Source organism: Delphinus delphis, chromosome 8 (assembly GCF_949987515.2).
Source record: "Delphinus delphis chromosome 8, mDelDel1.2, whole genome shotgun sequence".
Classification (NCBI taxonomy): domain Eukaryota; kingdom Metazoa; phylum Chordata; class Mammalia; order Artiodactyla; family Delphinidae; genus Delphinus; species Delphinus delphis.
The window spans coordinates 64,191,427-64,212,863 of NC_082690.1; the positions used below are offsets into that span (position 1 = coordinate 64,191,427).

Below are 21,437 nucleotides of genomic sequence, written 5' to 3' on the forward strand. Positions count from 1 at the left end.
CTGAAGGAGGAAAACGTGCCCAGGGCACTGAACAACCGGAGACGCTGAAACCCACCCTACCCTCACACCACAAGGGCGACGCAAAACACCCAGGTGCCCTCCCTCCTCCCTCCTCCCCATTCCTCTTCCCCCACTCTCTACACAACGCTCCAAAGACCCAGAAGCTAGTGGAACAGCTAAGGAACATGCCCCAGTCCCAACCTCACCTCATACCAGCCCTCGCCCCTAGCTTCTGGCTCGTCCAGCTAAGAAGCATGCAAGCTGCTCCTCTATCTTCTTGCCTCCTTGAGCAACATCTCGCAGTGGCCGCAAGCCCCCTCCACTGAGTGAGGCTCAGACACACTTGCCTCCCCGTTCCTCTGGACAGGGAGAAATGGTTGAAGCAGCCCTTTCTCTATTCCAGCTCAGCTGATGCAAGAACATTCCCCTGCATGAGATCCCCGGGCAGCACAGAAAGGCTGCAAAGCCTCCTCAGAGAAGAGAGGCCAGCGAGGCCCCAGCGTTGGCAGCGCCTGGATCCTGAGCAGGGGGGCAGCTGAAAACTGGAGTCTGCCCTGTCCCCTGCGGCAGCCACACTGGGTGCTCCCAAGGGCCCTGGGCAGCAACGACACATGACAATTCCTCTCAAACTAGAGGAAACAGACTTGTACCCTGCTCAGGGCCGGGAGGCAGATGGGGCTGTGCCCCTGATCCCCACAGCTCTGGACCTCAGCTCTGCGCGACCGTGTGTACAAAGCTTTTTCCCAGTAGTAAAGGAAGAGGCCTCCCTCCCCAAACCCGTTTGCTGTTCTGGAGAATCTCGTTCCCACAGTCCTTCTGATATGACCGAATTTCGGACGGCTACATGCTATACACTCCCATTCTGGGAAAGCAGTGCCTGTGTGGACCTGAGCACTGCTGCTGGCTTCCCAGAAATCCTGGCCCAGCAAGTTGTACGGAGAAAACTGGGAAACCGATGGCTCCCATCAAATGAGGGAATAGAGGACCCTCTCTTCCGAAGATCCCACAGTCTTATCTGGAGGGTTCTCCACTAGGGCCACTCCTCTCTGTATCATGTTCACTCACTAAGACTATGTCCTTCAGCCCCCCACCCCGGCCTAAGGCAGAGATAACACAGAGACAGAGACAAGGGCGGGAGCGGTCAAGGGCAAGGGCACTTGACCTTCCTTTCTCTTCAGAGACCTACGCTGAGACACACGCTTTACTTGAACAAAACTGAAGCCCCCACTGAAGAGAATGAGGCCAGAATTAAAATAAAAGCCAAAAATAAACCCAACCCAGCCTAGACAACTGGCCTTTTGCTGTTGCTCAAACACAAATTTGCCAACGCAACATCCTCCCAGTTGTTGGAGGGCCGTTCTCCACAGTGTCCTACATTTCTGACCTTCTGAGCAAGAGGAATTAATGGTTCCAGACTATCTTTTCAAAGATGTTTATAGAGCAAACAGCCTTGGAAGACATGTCTCCTTGCAGGGCAGAGGCAGATTTGTTTGCTGACCAGAATGAAAAGGATAAGTCTCCTCATGGGGCAAAGGTTTGCTAGCAGCCCCTTGAAAAGCTTGGGGTTTCTTAAGCTTGAGGTTCCTCAGCTGGGCTGCAGACCCACCACGTGTGCAGCCTCTACCTGGACCTCCTCCCCACTGCCGCATGGGACTGGGGAGCAAGGGGAACCCATGTGAACATCAAGGTCACATGGCCTGCTGTGCCATGAGTAACAAAGTCCTTTGTCTGTGATCTAAGCGTCTGTGTCTTCTGCCAGCATCTGTGAACTGGGGCAGGCTAGACTTGTTAGCTTGCAAGCAGAGTGAAATCTCAGATACTTTCACAGTTCTTGACACCACTTACTTTAAGGGAAGAGTAGGAGAGATACATATTAAGGACCAGGCATTGTGCTAGGTACTTTGATATATATTTTATCTCATTTAATCCTAACAATAATCCTGTGAAGTGTTATTACTATTATTATTGTTGTTGTTACCATCAAAATATCATCATCACCATTTCATAAGAGAAAAGGTTTCAAAAAAGTTAAGTGATTTGCCTAAGGATACACAAGCTAAGAAAGGGCACCTGTTGGACTCCAAAGCCTTTCGAAAATAAAAGGAAGGGATGATGTGGTTTCCCCCTTCTTGTGGTCCCAGAAGCCCTTTGGGTTCCAATTCATTCAAGGCCAGGCTTTAATCTCTTAGCTGCTCAGTCTTTTAAGCTGCTTTCTCTGATGCCCGTTTCCTGAAGAAGTTCCAGAAGCTGGGCCAGGTCTGCCCACGGCGAATGAAGTGGAACCTGGAAGTGCCCCTCCTGTAGCCATTCTTTTGCAGCACCACAGACGAGCCAGCCCCCCACTCTACCCCTGCTTACCCACAATATCTTCATAGGCATTCTCTTCTAAAGTGCTTTTGGATCCAAACTTGGGTTGGCTCTCAGTACCATTCTCAGTGGGAGAAGAGGGGTACAGGGACTGGAGACTGGATGCATCCTCAAACTCAAAGGATTTTCTGTGGATAACAAAGAGTTTGAGTCATTCCGGCGGAACCCGACTCCTGCTGCCCTGGTGGGGAATGGCTGAGGGCAAGAGCAAAGACCGGAGGTCCTCCTCACAAAACCAGCTACCGAGCAAAGCATCAAGATGGGTCCAAACTTGCCATCCAGATGAAGAGACAGATGGTCTGAAAGGCCCCAGCCCTGGTGCCTGCAAATAATACCAATAACAACTACCACAGCCGAAAGGGATGTTATGTGTCAGATGCTGTGTCATATGCTCTACACATGTTGGCCCATTAATCTTCACAATGCTGCTACCAGGTATCGTGCCACTTTAAGACTGATTAGCTGGAGGCTCAGGGAGATGAACTGATAGAGGTAGACTTGCCCAGGACGTCTGACTCCAGGGTCTGAGCTTTTGACTTGGGCCTCCAAGCCCCGGAGAACATCATTTTTGAGAAGTACCTGCCATTACCAGAGGAATTGAGTGCCTCACCTGCTCTTAAGAGTCTCACATCCTGCCGGTATCCGAGCAAGGTCTCTGGCACTGAGTAGGCAGCAAGGGCTCAACATTGGATGGGTGATGCTCACGGCTGTTTGGGGGTTGGGGAAGCAGCTGGTGGTGGGTGGTTTGTTGAAACATGAAGGCGCTGAGCCCTCAAAACAAATCATACCACTTCCGAGGTAGAACTAGGAGGGGGCAGTTGCAGCCAGCAGCTACTTCCCTGACCCAGCTTCCCTTCAGCTCGTCACCTGCTCCTTTCCATCCCCCAAATAACCTTCCCTTCTACTGCAGAACTTCAAAACCACAGCTGGTTAGCTTCTCAGACACCCTGAGCCCACAGTACCTGCTACTCCTCCCCTTCATCAGGGAGGTTCTTCCCTTCAACGTCTAAGGCTTGGTCCCAGCTGCATCCTCTCCCTCTCCAAGGCAGGTCCCTCCCAGGGAGGGAGAGAAGGAAGTGCACTGACTGAATCCCTCCTCTCACCCATTAACACCTCCCTCATCTTTGGGAACCATCAGATCTTTCAGCTGATGCAGTCCTTTCTCTCTCGTTTAACGAACAACACCCCAAGGGCCCTGGGGTGCAAGTCAAGGACTAAAAGTGTCCTAAAGGCTACATCTTGTTCTCAGCTTGCCCAGCTACTGTGCAGTCCTCGACACAGCCAAACACCTCACGTTGGCCCTCTCCTCCCTCCTCTCTGTGACACGGTCCCTCCTGGTTTTCAACCGCGTCTCAAGCTCCTGTGAGGGATCCCCTTTTCCGCTGGCCTTTTCAATGCCACGGTCTCAGAGTCCTGTCTTCAGGACTTTCTCACCCTGCACTTTCTGGGGCCCCAATATTGACAACCATCACCATATCTACCATTTCTACCACGATGACTCCCAGATCTCTCTGTCACTGGCCCAGACTTTTCAACCAGCTAAATACCCAATGGCTGAGCACAGTGGTTCCTGAATGTTGGCCCGCAGACCACTGCTGGTATGAGAGCAAAAGCTTTCACTGATGTATACAGTGGAGTCAACATCTTATGCAGGCAGTTCTCAAATCAGCAAATGACACAAATCACGTTCAGGCAAATTATCCTTGAAAATCCCTCAGAAAGGTTCCATGTCGAGGACCAACACACTGTGTTTCATTATAACTGATATAGTCAGTTAAAAACAGATTTCTTTCTCTTTGGTTGAATAGCAGAAATATATGACTTGTATTTTTTCTTAAATAAAAAAGTATATTAAATACAAGAATCATACCTGGCACAACAGATACAAACTTACTATTTCATGCTCCTCAGGGGAATATGCTCACTGTGTGGAAAGGCAAATAAAACAGCCTGTGCTTTTTGAACTGTTTTTCTTTATCTGTTTTTTTTTTTTTTCCCCAAGAGCACAGATTTAAATTTGCTGTTAATTCTTACCGGAAGTGACTCCATATATGGTATATGTGTGTGTATATATTATAAATGTAATGTGTGTGTATGTGTAGAACCTTCAGGTTGATGTAACCTCCTCCCATCCCCTTTTTTTCACCTAGCTAAATGCTTCTTTCTCTTCTAAATTTAGCTCAGCGGACTTCCCTAGTGGCGCAGTGGTTGAGAATCCGCCTGCCAGTGCAGGGAACACGGGTTTGAGCCTTGGTCTGGGAAGATCCCACATGCCGCGGAGCAACTAAGCCTGTGCGCCACAACTACTGAGCCTGTGCTCTAGAGCCCGTGAGCCACAACTACTGAGCCCAAGTGCCACAACTACTGAAGCCTGTGAGCCTAGAGCCCGTGCTCCGCAACAAGAGAAGCCACCGCAATGAGAAGCCCACGCACCGCAACAAAGAGTAGCCCCGCTCTCCGCAACTAGAGAAAGCCTGTGCGCAGCAACAAAGACCCAATGCAGCCAAAAATAAATAAATAAATATATTAAAAAAAAAATTTAGCTCAGCAACTCCCTCTCTGAAGAGGCTTCCCCCACTCCCCACTCAGATGCCTCTTCCTCTGGGTTTCTGCAGCATCCCACCCAGACGTGGATCAGGGCACGCAGCACAGCATCTACGATTTATTTATACATCTCCTGCACCAGATCACCAACTCCTTGAATGGAAGAGCCACATCTTATGTGCCCCTGTGTCCCCTTGACCAGCACAAAGCCTTGGTGCACAGCACGCTCTAGACAGGTATTTCTAGAAATGGATGACTAAAGACAAAGCAAACACTCTTGGCAGGCTTGACATGAAGAGTCCGTGAGCATGCTGAGGTGGGCCAAAACGTGGGATTACCTTTAGCCAAGGGCTCTTCTGGCTCATGAGTCTGAACCTTTGTGATGTCTTCCTCTCTGCACATGGCAGGAAAGTTTCTACATGAGATGTGATATGCTGGATGGAAGCCTGAAGTATGGGGTCAGATTGAAGAATCCCCAGAAGCCAAACAAACCTGAATGCCCACCTGACTCTGGGTTAGAAGAGAAAGGCAGTGAGGGGCAGGAGGACAGGCCTTCCAAAGGAAGCTGGCTCCCAGCCTACTCCAGTTCAGAGAACAAGATGCCTGTCATCTTGCACCAACTCCAGCTGCTCCAGCTCCCAAGTCACTATAATTGTGGAGGTGGCCCGGGTACTCCCGTGTCAGGAGACTGACCAGGAAACCAATGTGACCAGGTCCTTCTTGGACATGGCCAAGAAGCAGATGAAATGTTCTCTCTCTCCTTTTTCCATCAGTCTCCCCTTTCAGGATCCAAAGATCCCCTCTTCATATAAGCCCAGAGTTCCTGTATGGCCAGGAAGCCCTCAGGAAAGAGGAAATCATGTTAAATGTGTCAACACTTCTGTGTTAATGGTAACATGCAATATTTAGATGATGCTTCAGTCAAAGAAATAAAACTCTAGCTGGCATTTCAGGTAGTTACGAGGCTAAGATCTTACTAGTCCTCAAGGGACTGCCAATTCTATCTAAAAGTAAGGTGGCCCTACCCTTCCCACAGAGGAAGTTCCATCAGGGCTCTACTCCAAAGGCCAAACCCAGCCAGCATGTTCAGTACACAGCATTTGGAAGAAGCGCTTTCACCCTCCCACTCACGTTTAAGTATCCTTACCCTGCAAGAGCAGAAGAACAATCAATCTTTCTCACCTAGCTCATGCTTCACCTAACATTATTTGGTGCTCCAGAACTTATAAAGCACTACTGACTGTGACCCACAACTAGAGTCTGCTTCTGCATCCTCCACTGACAAGAAAGCCGCTGTGCCCAGCTCTACGTCACCGGAGGGGCATTCGTTACCTGCTCTGGGACTTGCGGTGACCACGCATGTCCTTCTTGGGTCTCCGGGTGACGGGTGGGGCTGGGGTGGAGGGCAGGGGGGGTGGAGCAGCAGGTGTGGGTGAAGGAGGTAGACCATTGCTTGGCTTACTCTTGGGGTTCTTGTCAGCCTCATATTCAAAGGTGCGCTTGGGTTTGGGGACAGGGTTCACAGCGGGATCAGGGGAGCTCTTCGATGGCAGCAGCTGGGAGGTCGGGCTATTATTTCCAGGGGTCCCCGGCTTAGTGGAGCCACTACCTTCCCTCTCCGGGGGTGAGCCCACCTCCCCCCCAACTCCAGCCACTCCTCCTGCCCGGCTGCCAGCGCTCACACTCGCGCTCCCTGTCGGTTCCTCCAAGGTGCCCAAGATCTCAGTCTTCCTTCTCCCTCGGTCTACACTGTAGCAGCTGCTGGGGAGCTGGGGAAGCCCCCCACCCGGCTGCTCCTTCAGGGCCTGTTCAATTTTCTGGATCCGACTCAGCACCGCTGAGCTCTCCTTCCTGCTGCCGTGCCCCCTGAGGAAGGCACTGGGCTCACTCCGGCCTGGCCGTTTCTCCAGACGGTAGAAAGAGTCCCGGACGGGGAGTGCCTCTCCCTCCTCCTCGGTCTCAGGGTAGGAACACTCGGAGAAGGTCCTGCTCATCCTCCGGAGGCCCTTGAAGTCGAAGGTCTTTTCTGAGCTGCAGGGGGACGGCACCACACTGGGACAGCCCACACTGGGGCAGCCCTCACTGGCCACCCACTCGCCCCCAGAGCCCTCCCGCTTCTCTCCACAAACGCTCATCCTGGGCGAAGCCTCTCGGCGACCCTCCCATGCTGAAATCTTCTCCCGGATGCCCAGGCTGTGGGCACGGGGGCCGGTGCGGTTCAGAAAGATGCTCCGTGGGCCTGCTGCTGACCCCAGGGACGGAGTGCTCTGGGCGAGGGGGAGGCAAGCAGCTACTCCCTCTACATCCTGGGCTGCCCCCTGGACATTCTCCTTCTGCTCCTCTATCTTGCACACTGAAGGGCTTCTGTCCAAATAACCGAAGCTGGTGGCCTTGAGGGGACAGATGGGTGGTGAAGTGTCTGGGGAGGGGGCTTGAGGATTTTGGGGTGAAGGATCACGGGGATGCCAGTCCTTGAGGAGCAGCCGGGAACTGCAGCGGCTTGGGTACCTGCAGGCTGACGTTTCACTGTCACTGAGCGGGTAGATGGGACTCCTCGGTGGGGAGAGAACTGGAGGTGGAGAGACTGACTGAGACCTAAGAGGAAAAAAAAAAAGAAGAAGAGAAATGGCAGTGAGTGGCCTGACAACACTGTTTCATTCTTAAAGAGCTCAGCATCCCTTTCCTATAGGACTCGCAAGCTCAAAGTACTGTATGCAAGTAACGGACCTTCCAAGGCTGTCCTCAAGGAAAGAAACAGCTCCTTATCCACAGCAGGCTAAACTCAATGGTCCTCTCTGCCCAATTCATCCCTAGAGACCCTGAGTACTGTCCGCAACAGAAGCCAGTTCTACGACAGGCCAGGGTATCCCCAAAGTCCACATCTGCCAATCAGAGAACGGTAAGATCAGTGGTGTGCTGCTAAATGTTTAACAATCGGCTCCTTGGGCGAGAAAGCATAGATATGTAGCATCTGCCAACTTCCACAGCATAAATATTCCTACTATGGCTGATTTCAAACCAGCAATGTGACCTCATTGGATGTGGACTTGGGAAGAAACACTAATGATCAACTCTCATGAACTGTTACAAAGCATCTCCAGCATGCCACTTCCCAGAGGGGCCCCAAATATGCACTCAAGCCCTTTGATCTATCTCCTTGACAAGCCCCATCTCCCCCGAGGCTTCTGCTACTAGACGCGAGATACCGCACCTCAGCTCGGGTCTTGATCAGAACTCAGATTCTTGAAGGTCTCAAAAGGATCAGGAGGGCCCTTGAAGAAAGAATCCTTTCCACGCTCTCAATGAGAAGGCTAACAGGGAGGGGAGACCAGCTCCTTCGCAGCTCTAGCCTCTAGCAGTGGCATCACATCAAACAAGCATCAGCCATTCCCCAGCTCCAAATCAACACCCTGGTCTTAGCAACTATCGGGAACAGTTCTAAATCAATGTTTTTACCTATATTTACTCACTGAATCTTCACAAAAACTCTGTCATATTATTATACTTTATTATTATCTTCATTTTGCAAATGAAAAACACTGAGGCATACAAAGATTAAATATCTCATTCAAGGTCTCTAGCTGGTACGTGGTGAAGCCAGGACTACACTATATTGCTGCTCTGAAGAGGAAGCAGTGGCCTCTGTCATCTTTGTGAACTGCCTGGCCCCCAGACATAGGTCAGCAGAAATCCCTACAGCACTGAGCACAGCCCTGTCTCCAATGTAGCGTTTGTAAGTATCAGGGAACCTTTTAGTCTTCGCTACTAGACCACGATTTCTTCCAGGTAGAGGGACACATATTCAGTGTCTAGAAGGTGCTCAGTAAATGATGAACAAATAAAGACAAGAAAAGGTAAAGGTGAGCTTACCGAAGAGAACCATGGGCATACGTCCTCTTCAGCACACTTTTCTAGTTGTCTACTAGGGTCATCACTGTCAACTTTCAGAATTTTTCCCAAACCGTTTTAGTTCAAAGACAGCAGGGCTCTGCCAACACTGCATGCTACCAAGGCCTACCTGACCCTAATGCTGTGGCCCTCAAAGCCAAGCGGTCAGCCTCGCAGGCTCCAGAGCGCCACGCCATCCACGGAACGCAGCCAGCTGCCCCTGAGCCAGGCTGCAGTCACTGCTCCATCACACACAGAAAACTGCAGCTCGGGTGAGTCACGGATTGGCCAGCAATTCCCTGTTGGGTCATAGCCTCTGGCTGCCCCCGATCAACAGGAAACCTCAACATGCTTAAGTTGTTTTTAAAAGGGCAAGTCAAACAAGAGCCCTCCCACGTGTACATGGGCACAGATGAGAGAAATTCGGTGCCCAGCCAAGCCGATGACCAAAGACACTCTGCTCGGCAAGGAGGTGTGAAAAGAGTAAGCCTCGGTACTCCCTAGGGTAGGCAGTGGTAGGGCAACGAGCCAAGCTTGAGCCTGGGGAGAGCCCAACCTACTCACAGTCGAGAAAAGCCCAGGCCCCTCACTTTTTTCACAGAACCATGGATGCAAAAGGTCATCAGTCCAGCCCTGTAAGCCAACAAGTGTCTGGGCTACACAAAGGACTCTACGTTTCAGTTATTCTCAGTTGGAGGCGGGAGAAGATGCCTTTTATAGAGGATGACCTTATCATGTGTTTATTCATTTAATAAATACTTAGTGAGCACCTACTATGTGCCAGGCCCTGTTCTACATGCTAGATACAAGAATAAACAAGAGACAAAAATTCATGTCCTCATGAAGCTTGAATTCTAGTCGGTGATGGCCAGTACCCAATGAGATGCAGAATCTTTTAGGAAGCCTTTTCAAACTACATATGCCTCATTTCTCCAGATATTGTGATAAATGCTCCCCTAGCGATGTATCTCTTTAACCCTCAAGGTGAGAATTCACCGGTCCATGAAGCCACCTATGGTGGGGTGGAGGGGCGGGGGGTGGCTCCCATAGGGGGACAGAAAAACAGTGAGAACCTCTGGTCTGTTTGATTCCAGCATGCTTCCAATGATTTCAGAAAGGATAATTCTGTAACTTCCCTCAGTAGTTCAAACATGGAGAAATTCCCACAAGTTAAGACATTCTCTCAATGCCTAGTCCACTTTAACCGAGGTTTAGTTTTTCTCCTCTCGTGAAGGATAAAACAGAGAAGAGACTGGTCCTTTCCTTTAAAGGTCCTGGTCTTCGGATCTTTGCTGATCTGAGGCCCAGAGCTGCAAGCGCTCCTCGCCCAGCCACCCCACACAGGCCAGGCCCAATGTGCTCCAGCAACTCGGGGTGAAAAGCGGGCCTGCCTATGCTGACCTGGAGCCCAGGCATCCACTGGTTCATCACAGAGAAGGCAATGTTTGCTCACTCCACGATCATAGATTAAGGCCCTGCCCTCATGGGGCTCCGGATGCTCACCTGAGGGTAGAACTCAAGGCATCTCTCTACATGTTTCTGATGCTACCTGTTATCAGGAATGTGACCGTGGGCAAAGCCACACACTCCCTTTGAGCTGCCAGTTTCAATTCCTCAGAATTGTTCCAACTGTATCACAGGGTTGTCATAACGGGCACATGTGACTATGGATATGAAACGATGTCATACATTGTAACTCATTATTACTGTTAATTATTAGTAGTAAGTTTTTCACCAGGTTATCTAGGCCAGTTGTTCTCAGTAGAGGGTAAGAACATCACAGTTGCTGGGTTTAAGTTCCAGCACAGCCACTAACAAGTTACATGACTTTGAGCAAATAACTTTCTCTAAGCCTCAGTTTCCTTATCTGTAAAATGGAGGTTAAAAGGACACATATCTCAGAGGATTGTTGTAAGGAATAGAGACAATACGCATCAAGTGTTGCGCTCAGCGGCTCACACTAGTACTCAATCTTAGCTTAATAATTACTAATATTAACAAGGAGCTGCCTAATCAGAATAATCACTTGGCAAACTTTTTAAAACAGTTTACCTCTGTCCTTGGATTCTAAACATTTGGGGTGCGAGGGGAAAGGAGTAAATTAAATATGGCCATAAATTCTTTGCAGCTCATGCTATCAAAAGGTTGAGTCTATTCTTCTGCCCCTTGAATCTAGGCTGACCTTGTGATTTGCTTTGATGAATAGAATATGGTGGAAAATAAGTTGTCTCAGTTCCAAACTTGAGGCCTCAAGAAGCCTTGCAGTTTCCGCTTCACGCGCTTGGAACGCTGCCCTGAGACTGTCACGTAAGAAAGCCAGTCTAGTGTTTCAGAGGAAGAGAGGCCATGCGCAGCATCACTGCAGTCCCTCAGCCGACAGCCAGCCACCACATGGGCCTGACACATGGTGAGGTCATCTTGGACCCAACTGAACCAGTTACATGAGCGAGCCCAGGGGAAGCCAGTAGAGGAACTTCTCAGTGAACGCACAGAAACACGAGAAATCATAGATTGTTCTAGCCCACTAAGTCTTAGGGTGGTTTGCTACAATGCAATAGTAAAATGATGTTGTGGGAGAGGCACTGTGTGTAACTGGCCCTCCCCACCCCAGTGCAGGACCAGGGCCCTGGGCCTTCCAACCCCGTGCCTCTCTCTTCCTCCACTTCCCTACAGACCAGCTGCCAAGGTCTGAATGTTTGGACTGCATCCCTCTCCCCGGCTCTCTCTCACCCTACTAGAGGCTCTGGCACTCTTTTGGGAGTCTCCCCTGAACACTCCCTAGAAATGAAGCTAGTCCTGCAATCCCAAGAGTCAGCTTCCATCAGTCCTTGCTCCCAGGTTGAGGGAGGGCTCAGGAGAATCTGTTACCTAAGAACAGGGAGGCTTAAGGAGGAACACACTGGGGGCTAGCAGTCAGGATGCGTGTGTCCTTGTGACAGTGAGTTTACACAACAGGTGGCACGTCCTTGGCATGGATGGGAGAGGGTGCTCGCTCTTGGGCTTCAGTTTCACTCTCTAGTTGTTTCCCGGTTCCTCAAACTGAGGTTGGAAGTGAAAGCAATTCTCCCCCTGTTGGACAAGGAAAGGCTACGGCCAAGAGAATGACAGTGCTGGGACCCGGGCTGCCTTAGGAAGCCAAGCACCTGAGCAAAGCCTTCTTTTGGGTCTGGTCTCCCATTCTGCCACTGACCGTCTCCAGCTTCACTTCTTCAGGGCTCTTGGACAGCTCCTTGCCACCTTTCCCTGAACCCTGAACAAGGGAACAAAGGAAGCCACCTACTCCCCAGGCCACAGTGTGCTAACTGTACCAGGCTTAAGACACACCTTGGTTCTCCATTCAACCAGTATTTACTGAGCACCAACTATATACCAGGTACTATTTTAGGCATTAAGGACTGGCAGAGACTAAAAATAGACAGTCTCTCTCTACAGGTTACATTCTTTTTTTTTTTTAATTTATTATTATTTATTTATTTATTGGCTGCATTGGGTCTTCATTGCTGCACGCAGGCTTTCTCTAGTTGTGGAAAGCAGGGGCTACTCTTTGTTGCAGTGCGTGGGCTTCTCATTACGGTGGCTTCTCTTGTTGTGGAGCACGGGCTCTAGGCGCATGTGTGGGCTTCAGTAGTTGCAGCACGCAGGCTCAGTAGTTGTGACGTGTGGGCTCTAGAGCACAGGCTCAGTAGTTGTGGCACACAGGCTTAGTTGCTTCGCAGCATGTGGGATCTTCCTAGGCCAGGGATTGAACCCATGTCCCCTGCAATGGCAGGCGGATTCTTAACCACTGCGCCACCAGGGAAGTCCCTCTACAGGTTACATTCTGGTGGAGGGAGACGGTATGGCTTTAGTTGTCTCGAGTGAACAGACAATAAAGAAACCAACCCTGTGAGATGGTTGTGGGGCCAGTGAAGAAGAATAAAGCAGGGTAAAGGGGTAGAGCTTAACAGTGAAGCAGATCAGGGGAGACCCCTCTGCCAGGGAACATGGGAACAGAACCTTGAGGAAGTAAGCAATGTGTATATCCAGGGCGGGGGAGGGGGGCAGCGGGAATGTTCCAGACAAGAGCAGCAGTAGGGCAGAGGCTCGAGGCAACTGCAAACTTACTGTACTCTGGGGGCAACAAAGGGGCCAGCGTGGCCAGCGTGGAGTAAGAAGAGGAGGAGTGGGCTGGAGATCAGTCAGAAGCACCAGAGAATCCCATGGACCGACAACGAGGCTTGGGCTTTTACTCTGAGAGAGAAAGGAAGCTCTTGAAGGGATACGAGCAGAAGAATGACATGCTCTGACTCCATATGAGAGAATGAAGTGTGCATGAATGCAGGGGTGGCCACAAGGAGATTACTTAAAGGCTACTGTAACAATCCAGGCAAGAGGTTACAACTGCTTGGATTAGAACGGCAGGTCTATCAACATCTATCTTGAGGGTTGTGCCAATCAGAGTTGCAGACGAAGCGGATGAGAGGTATGAGAGACAAAGGGAAGTCAAGGATGAATCACAGTTTCTGGCCTGAGCACCTGGTAGAAAGGAGTCAAGGTTACAGCTTTCCATTTCGGATTCATCAGTAGTATATAGATACTATGTAAAACTATATGGCTAGATGAACCATCAAGGGAGTCAGCCTATCTAGAGAAGTCCAAGGGTTGAACCCTGGGGCACTCCAGCATTTCCGGCTTATGTAGAGGAGGAACAACTAGCAAAGGAAACTGACTGGAAGAGCACGTAGTGAGGAAGGAAGGAAACCACGAGGAGGGATATCCTGAGACCTTCGAGAAATAGGGAGTGATCAGCTGAGCCAGATCTGCTAACAACTGAGCAAGGGGAAGACTGCAGAGTGATCCCTAGATTTAGGTAGTCACTGTGACCTTGAGAAGAGAGGTTCTGCTGGCAAGGTAGGGAGGGAAGGCTGACTGGAAGGAATTCAAGAAATGGAAGAGAGAAAGTGGAGATAAAGAGCTCAGACAGCTCTTTCAAAGGGTTTCCCTAAAGGAGGAACAAGGCAACGAGGTGGCAGTTCGAGGGGAACGTGGGGTACAGAGCGTTTTGTTGGTGGGTTTGAGCTGAGTTATTAGAGCATGCTTAAATGATGACTGGAATAATCCAGTAGAGAGGGAAAAAGCCGTTAATGCAGGACAAGAGTATAAGTGCAGGCAGTGAGCAAAGTGAGCAGGCAGTGAAGGGCTGGGGACCCAATGCCCATCTACAAGGGGCGCCTTAGACTGAAGAACCCCATTTGCTCTCATTCCCATGTACCCAGGCTGAGCGTTTTCTCACACGATCTCATTCCTATGTTGCTTTATGCTTCCTTCACCATGGCTTTGACTCCTGCATATATTTCCAATTCATTCCACAGAGGGAAGAAAAGATCCAGAGATGTTCTTTCTTCCTGTCCTTCAAGCATCTGGATCCAGCTTCCTCCCCAACCTCAATGATCTACTCAATGCCTAAGTCCTATCAATTCTACGTCCTTCATATCTCTCAGATCTGTCCCTCCTGTGCCATTCCCACTGCTACTGCTGCTGCCTTGATTCAGATCTTATCTACCGGGACCATTCACACAAGCTCTCAACTTCTCTCTCTGTCTTCCGTCTTAACCCAGTTCCAAGTCCATCCTCTCGTCTCCTGACATCTTTCAAAAATACAAAACTCATCATGCTTCAAACTCCCCACTATATACAGAATGAAATGCAAATTCATTGGAATGGATCACAAGGCCCCCATGATGTGGTCCCTATTTTTCCTTTATCATTTCATACTGTCTTTTCCTCCAAACAAATCTGCATCCCACTCTTAGTCACATCAAACTCCTTGCTTTTCACAACTTTAGGCCTTCATGCATTCAATATTCCCTTTGCCTGCAGTGCTGCCTTGTGTCCACTTACATGTCTCTGTAACTCCTCTATGGGATCTCTCTTCACCCTACCCCCTCACCCAGGTGGAGATGTCTGATTTTTGATGCCTCCACTGTGCCTGGAAAAATGTCTACTACGGTACTTGTAACACTTTACTGGACTATATTTTTCCTCACCTGCCTCCCTTACTAGACTATGAGTGAAGTACTTGAAGGTGGTGACAGGGTCTTATTAATCTTGATATAACCTGCTCTTTGTACTGCATCTAGAATTTAGTAGGAATTAATGCATTTGTGCTGAGTGACTAAATGAATGAATACAAAAATAAATGATTAAAACCTAGGTCTCCTTATTACTCCTCAGGGCACTGTTTACAGACTTCACTGCCTCTCTCTTTGTGCCATATGACCTGAAGAACAACACAGAAAGGTACATAAAGCACTTAGTGCAGCCCAGCATGGCTGTCAGTCCCTAAAGCCCTCTCCCATAAGGCAAAAATCGTACCCTAGACCAAGAGTCTAGAGACCTGGGTTCTGCTCTGGTCCTGGTTCCATCACTTCCTGGATGGGTTCATAAGCAAAGTCACCTGAATTCTCTGAGCCTCAGGTTCTTTTTTTTTTTTTTTAAAAGAATGGTTAAATACATGTATGTACGTATGTATGTACATATGTATGTATGTATGCATTTATTTTTTACCACACCACGTGGCTTGTGGGATCTTAGTTCCCCGACCAGGGATCAAACCCGTGCCCCCTGCCTTGGAAACATGGAGTCTTAACGACTGGACCGCCAGGGAATTTCCCTCAGGTTCTTTATCTACAAAACAGGAGGAAAACACTTGCTCTGAGTATCCTCACATACTAGCTGTGTGACTAAAATGATGTAAATTTTAAAAATGTTTGAACACCGTTAAAAGTTCCGTGAAGACAGGAGAAATATAAAAGAAAAGTAAATACACAGCAGCTAAGACACTTAATATGCTGCTCTTATCACCTCTTTACTGCTCTTTATTCTAAAATCTCAGAGCTTGCCCCTGGGGAGGCAGACACTGTGAAACTGGGCCCTTGTGCCACCACCTTGTCAGCAGGCAGCCAGCTCTGCTCCTCAGCAAAGGCGTGGATGCCAACGCTGCAGCACATGACTGGCCAAATCCAACATTTACAAGAGAGGGAGTAAGATAAACAGATAGAAGGAGAAAGAGAGAAAGGGGGCGGGGGAGAATGCAAAGGAAATTTAACAGAGGAGCATAAGCACACACACACACACACATGCACATGCACACACACAGACAAACGTATAAGACAAGTGAGTAGGACAGAAAGGCCATGAACTAAGGTAGAATGAGAAACAAACTTAAAGAGAGGGCAACGTGTGTGTGCTCATGCCCGTGCGCATGTACAGACAGAAAGTGAGAGTTAAAGTGCAAAATACGTGCCCTTCCCTCCAGTACTGTTTCACAAGAATACAACCTAACCCTTGGGTTAGTGACCTGGGCCATCCTCCAGTAACACAGCAGGAAGCATGCATGCCAAGGGACACCCCATATATTGTCAAGGTCACCTAGGGACCTTTTGGGAGGGAAGGCTGTCTTTAGTCCTTGATGACACGACAGTTCTGAGCTCAGCATGCTCTGGCCACAGAGCTCCTGAAGTGTCAGTATCAGGAAGCAAACCAAATTGGGGCCAGTTGGAGAAGGCTCCTGGGAGTCCAGGAAACAGCCCCAGAGGCACCAAGATGGGCTGTGGGCTCCATGAAGTGAGCCTGTCCACAGATTAAGGTTACACAGGGCCCAGCTTCCAACATGCCTAGTCCCTACTGAGTCGGTGTCTAACCTGCTTCCAAATGAAACTGCCTGGGAGTTGGCCAACCACCATCCCAGGGCTGCTCAACTAAAGCAGGTCCTGGTGGCTCAGTGGGCAGCAGCATCCTCCCATCACTATGTGACCGCCCCAAGTCTGGAGATGGCATGCTCACTGCACTCCCCCAAGGCCATATTCTGAGGCATCCAGAAGGAGAAAAGGGAGGAAGTCTGCCTGAGTCCTATCAGCAAGTCCAGAAGTTTGTTCCCCAGGCCAGAGCAGGGGCTCAGTTCAGTAACGGACACCCCACTCTGGGACAAAAGTCAAAAAGTCAAAAAGAGGGTGACACTCACAACTTGACCATCTTGCTCCCAAATGGCTGGAAGCCCTCAGTAGGGTCCAGGACAGCCTCATCCTCCAAGTGGGGCTACATCTGGACCACTACCTACAGAGACTCAAAGTCAATCACAGCTTGTCAGGGTAAGTAGAACAGTAGCTAGGGTCAGAGCAGAAACTGAGTCACCTTGTCACCTCCAGAAAGCACATCTACCTGCCTGTCATCTAGCTGATTTCTAGGGAAGCACAAGGAGAATTGGTGAGCTCTTCTCTGGGAAGGAACCCCAAGTCCTCTAGGAAGTAATGGCAATGAACATAAAGAGAGCATTTATAAGACAGACGCCTTCTCTGAGACAGGTAAACAAATGACGCCTTATGGGAACGTCCCCAATGCCCTAGGTCCAGCAAAAATGGAACTGCTGTATAAAGCAGAACCAGGCGCTACGCAAAGCCAAGAGGGAGAGAAAGGTAGCTGCAGGAAACCATGCTAAAGACATTTGTGATGGTTTCAAAACATGGTCCCCAAACTCTTTGACATGCCTGCTGCCAACATGACCACTTCTCTTGAATCTGGGCTCTGTGATTGCTTGACCAATAGAATATGGTAGAGATGAATCTGTGCTACTTTTCAGGCCCAGGCCTCAGGAAACCAACAGCTTCTACTTCCTGTCTCTCAGGCTGTGAGAGAGCCCAGGGCATGTGGAGAGGGTAGGTGTTCTGACGGACAGTCTCAGCTGGGGTCCCAGCAACAGCCAGCATCAACCCCCAGACAGGTGAGGTAAGACGCCTCCAGGAAACACAAGCCCCTAGCCACTGAGTCACCCTAAGCCTTGAAGTCTTTCCAGCTGAGGTCCCAGACATCATGAGCAGGGAGCAGCCATCCCTGTGGTCTCTGTCTGAAATCCTAAACTACAGAGTCTGTGAGCAGAATCAAATGGTTGTTTCACACTATAAAATTTGGGATAGTTTTATAATGGTAGATACCTGACACAGATTTGGGTACCTAGAAGTGGAATGCTATTGACACAAAGTCCTAAAACATTGACCGTGGGACTGGGTGATGGTTGTTGGGGGTGCTTAAGGCAAAAATAAGGAAAACGTTAGAAGCTAGAGGAAAGGGGACCCTCATAATGTTGAAAAGTTTGGCAACTCTGTCACCTGTGGTAACATGGAAAATAGGATGTATATCTAATATATTAGATGAACTAGCCAAAGACATTTCCAGGCAGAGTGCCAAAGGTGCCCTCTGACTCCTCGCTGTCTCTAGTGAAAGGAAAAAGAGATGAGCCAAACAGGGAACCGTTTTCAAACAAAATTTAAAGGAAACATAAACGAGAAAGGGCTTTCTGAGTTAGAAAATAAAACTTGTTTCAGTCTCTGTCTCTCTAGACAAGAAAAAATTCTCAAATTAAAAAATGGTTTCCAGGGCTTCCCTGGTGGCGCAGTGGTTGAGAGTCCGCCTACCGGACTCGGTAGGTGTCCGCAGGGGACACGGGTTTGTGCCCCGGTCCGGGAAGATCCCACATGCCGCGGAGCGGCTGGGCCCGTGAGCCATGGCTGCTGAGCCTGCGTGTCCGGAGCGTGTGCTCCGCAACGGGAGAAGTCGCAACAGTGAGAGGCCCGCGTACCGAAAACAAAACAAAACAAAACAAAACAAAAAAAACGGTTTCCAGATTGTGGTGACAGTTACACTCCGTGGGTGTGTGTATGTGTGTATATGAACTCATCAAATTGAAAACTTTATTCTTTTGGTTTTTTGTTTTGTTTTGTTTTAACATCTTTATTGGAGTATAACTGCTTCACAATGGTGTGTTAGTTTCAAACTGAAAACTTTAAATTGCATTTATGGTACTTTAATTATCCCTCAATAAATCTTTTTAAAAAAATCTAGAGTGGGACTGAAAGATCCTTTGCCAAGACCTAAGGAAGATTTAAAGTACTGCCTCACAGACTCGTACACACAGACAGACAAAAGGCCTTCTAAGGACCTTAAGGGTGAGCCCTGAAGATCCTCTGTAAATAATAAGGCCTCTAAGACTCTTAACAACCAGTGTCCCATAGCAATCTCACAGGGAAAAATCCACTTATCCACCTTCTGAGGTACTACAAGTGCCATGTGGAGGCTCTAAACCAAGGGCTCTAAGAGTGAATACAGAGAGGGGAGGGGAATCCTTCCTAGCTGAGTGGTCAAGAAAAGGACTGGGAGGGAAGTGACATCTGCATCCAGACTGGCAGAAATGTAAGGTTTGCATTAGAGAGCAGTGCAAGATTAAGACAGAAAGAAAAACCAGGGTTTTTTATGGAAGCCTTACAAAGCAAGCCAAGTTTGACTGTATCATAGATGACAGTAGTTTTTGAGCAGGGAAATCCCAGTCATGTTTATAGGGAGGTGAATGTAGAGGTACAATAAAATAACAGAAGGAACAGGAGAGCTAGGCTTGCGTTCTTCCCCCCATTAGCTTTGTATCCTTGGGGAGTACCTCCTCTTCTCTGTGTCTGTTAGCCAAACTGTCAAACAAGTGGGTGAGACCAAATGAGCTCCAAGGTTCCTCTTCAGCTCTGCCTTTCTCAGAGTCTATGGACTGAATGGAAAGGGAATCCAAAGTTAACAAGACCTATCATGGAAGATACTATAAAGAGTCAAATAGTACAAGTAGCCTATGCTCTAAGAGGCTGATCTCCCAGCCATCTAAACAACTGGTCAACCAACAGTTAGTCTTCTAGGTACCAGGCACAGTTCCAGGCTCAGAGGAAACAGAAAGCAGTCAAAGTCCTTGACCCCAAGAAGTCTACACTTTTACAGGCACCCAAGTTTCCCACACATACATCCAGAGGTAAGGTTTCCAAAACACAATACAGACAGCCTATATTTGCAAGTCACAATGATCCAGATGCTGGAGTTTCACAGTGAAGAAGCTGTTGAGGAAATAAGCAGACATGACAAGTCTTCTGAGAACAGCCCCTGCTGCCTGCCAAGTCTCACAGTACAAGTGAAATCTCCTGAGAGCAACAAGTGGCAAAGTTTACCCCATCTAGATGGCCGAACTAGCTCTCAACATAACACTTTCTTAGCAACCATTAGCATGACCATTTCTTTTTTTTTTGGCTGCGTTGGGTTTTTCGTTGCTGCATGCAGGCTTTCTCTAGTTGCGGTGAGCGGGGGCTACTCTTGGTTGAAGTGTGCGGGCTTCTCATTGCGGTGGCTTCTCTTGTAGCGGAGCACAGGCTCTAGGTGCACGGGCTTCAGTAGTTGTGGCATGCGGGCTTCCGTAGTTGTGGCTCGCGGGCTCTAGAGCACAGGCTCAGGAATTGTGGCGCACGGGCTCAGTTGCTTTGCGGCATGTGGGATCTTCCCAGATCAGGAATCGAACCCGTGTCCCCTGCATTGGCAGGTGGATTCTTAACCACTGTGCCACCAAGGAAGCCCAGCATGACCATTTCTTAGCAAGCAAGTCACTAAGCTGCTTCTGGTCCCACCCAGGTCATCAACACCAACATCATAAAGCCTGACCTCTGGAATTCAGAGGAGCTTTGAGAATCTCACCTCCCACCCCCAGAAATGGATGCAGCCAAATCTAATGAGCTGGAGTGGGAACAGCCTGTGGGGAGGTGAAGCAGCTAAGGGTGAAGCAACGTGACCCTTTGTCCTCACTAACAGAGAGAAAGGGAAGCCTGCTCCAGGAGACCAAAATATAGCAAAGAACAAAACTTTGGTGGTAAAACGAGAGGTTCACGTTTCCTCCTCCTGCATATCCTGCCAAATCAAGAATGGGCTATAAAGGAAAAGGAAGAGAATAAACTAGCAAAACACTCCTAAGAACCTAATAATGGAATGGAATCTAGGATCTTTACCCCAAACTAGCTTAGTGGTGGCACCAGGTGAAGTCTTATTCAAATTAAGGATATGGCCTTGCAAATACATATCTTGGCAGTTCCACAGGGTCCCATTTGCCCGTCCCCACCAGTTTTCCATGCCCCAAAGTACCCCTGCCCCCAAAGCTAGATACAAATGCCTCTCAGTATCATCAGCTTCCTCTGCCTCCATGTGGATGATGTGGAGGTCCCCAAAGCAGCCAGGGTTCAAAGGCCCAGCTTTCCAAGGTCCTAGCACCCCTGCACTTCCCAACCAAAGTTCCGGTCATACCTGGGAGTCTTTTCTCACTGGAACTCCTGGGCTGGCAATGATTAAAGGGCCCCAGGTCACAGGCAAATGTCTATCGAAAGGTCAGACTAAGAAATCTGAGTGCCAAGGTCATCAATCCAAACTGTAAAAGCCTTGAAAAAAGAGAATGGATCATCCCCCCCCTTTTCCCCTTTTTGTTTTTCAAAATTGTCATCTGGTAGTTTCTCTGTCCACCAAAGAGCCCAGCACCTCGGAGGAGAGCCCTCAGAGTTCACTGACAACTTCCTAAGAACAGTCCCAGATTTGGCTGGGGGTGAAAGCAGCCAGAGAAACCACCAGATGACAATTTTGAAATAATAACAACTACAGTCCAGCAGTAGCCTCTGAGAGAAGACTGTAGCTAGCCAGAGGCCTGTGACTCCATGCCAAAAGCCCAGGAGAGGAGGGAGGGAAGCGGAAAGGTGGCAGGAAGGAAGGGAAGTGAAGACTTGGCAGGGAAAAATGCCTTTTTTTAGGCACATCAGAGGCTC

General features: G+C 49.1%; 1 protein-coding gene across 3 annotated transcripts in view; it reads right to left on the reverse strand.

Annotated features, from left to right (window-relative positions):
- The window catches only part of DENND2B (DENN domain containing 2B), a 110,242-nt gene that overhangs the window by 30,615 nt on the left and 58,190 nt on the right, over positions 1-21,437 (reverse strand). For 2 of the 3 annotated variants that reach the window (XM_060018448.1, XM_060018449.1), the window contains 2 exons: positions 6,244-7,506; positions 2,359-2,495 (listed from right to left, as the gene is read on the reverse strand). In XM_060018448.1, the coding sequence (XP_059874431.1) occupies positions 2,359-2,495; positions 6,244-7,506 (1,400 nt within the window). The remainder of the gene's footprint in view (positions 1-2,358; positions 2,496-6,243; positions 7,507-21,437) is intronic. The other variant, XM_060018450.1, reaches the window with a different exon arrangement.